Source organism: Sinocyclocheilus rhinocerous, unplaced genomic scaffold, assembly GCF_001515625.1.
Source record: "Sinocyclocheilus rhinocerous isolate Xijiao unplaced genomic scaffold, SAMN03320098_v1.1 scaffold1510, whole genome shotgun sequence".
NCBI classification, from domain to species: Eukaryota; Metazoa; Chordata; class Actinopteri; order Cypriniformes; family Cyprinidae; genus Sinocyclocheilus; species Sinocyclocheilus rhinocerous.
The window spans coordinates 416,302-417,534 of NW_015664185.1; the positions used below are offsets into that span (position 1 = coordinate 416,302).

Genomic DNA, 1,233 nt, shown 5'->3' on the forward strand with positions numbered 1-1,233 from the left:
TATATATACATAAAATGATCAAAATGACAAAAGCACACAACTTACAAATTACTAAAACGTAAAAAAATTATTTCATTAATATGAAAACAGAAAATAAAAATAAAATTATATTAATATGAACTATAATAGATTATAAAGATAAAAAAGATATCTTTATAATCTATTAGAATATATCTTTATAATCTATAAGAATAAAGATATTTATATAGATAAAACTATAATAGAATATAAATTATACTAAAATAGCACTGATATAAATATTAGATAAACTAATTACTAACTGGAAATAAATACAAACTAAAACTGAACTTAAGCTAAAACTGAAAAAAAAAAAAAACTAAATTACTAAAACATAAAATTACTAAAAAAAATCAAATAAATTAAAATGAAAATTTAAAAATAAATGCTAATTCAAAGTATTAACAAAAACTATAATAGTATATAAATAACACTAAAATAACACTGCCTCAGATATGAATGTAAATCTACTGGGAGGAGAATGGGATGGATCTCAGGAACATAGAAATGATGAATTTAGCTTGATTTGGGGCTGAAGTCTAAGCTGTGGGTCTGCTCTCACCTCTTTGGTGCTCTGGATCTTCTCCAGGAAGCTGCGGAGCTCTTTGGTCTCGGCGTACAGAGCTCGACACACGGCCTGGTAGTGATTGGGCGCGTCTGCCGGCGTGGACAGGTGAAGGGCGCACAGCTACAGACAGAGAAGCTACATTCAGTTTCACTATATAATAAACCTCATGTTAAATTATGCATCACAGAGATGTCCGTGTTGGGAATACACAACGAATGTGCCATAAATGAAATAAATGGACAGAAGGTGTGGTGAGTCACTCTTGGCTTCAAAACAAAACATCAACACGGCGCTTAAATACACGCTCATAAACGCTCTCACTGTGATCAACAGATCAGAGCACAACACAAATTCTGTGAATGAATGCATGTGTACCAGAAAATAATAGCTCAGCACACACTGAGAGCTTGAGCACATTGCATTGTGGGATACAGTGTCTCATGCAGTGAGCTCTGGTTGTATACTTAACATTTCATCCGGATGTACGAACACAGAAGATATATATGTGACCCTAGACCACAAAACCAGTCATAAGGGTCAATTTTTTAAAATTGAGATTTATACATCATATGAAAGCTGAATAAAAAAGCCTTGTTAGGATAGGACGATATTTGGCCGAGATACAACTATTTGAAAATCTGGAATCT

At 32.4% G+C, this 1,233-nt stretch overlaps 1 protein-coding gene across 1 annotated transcript in view; it reads right to left on the reverse strand.

The window, feature by feature from the left end:
• The window catches only part of LOC107729800 (protein spire homolog 1-like), a 26,307-nt gene that overhangs the window by 13,340 nt on the left and 11,734 nt on the right, over positions 1-1,233 (reverse strand). Inside the window, exon 5 of the mRNA XM_016540502.1 lies at positions 581-706. Within this exon, the coding sequence (XP_016395988.1) occupies positions 581-706 (126 nt within the window). The remainder of the gene's footprint in view (positions 1-580; positions 707-1,233) is intronic.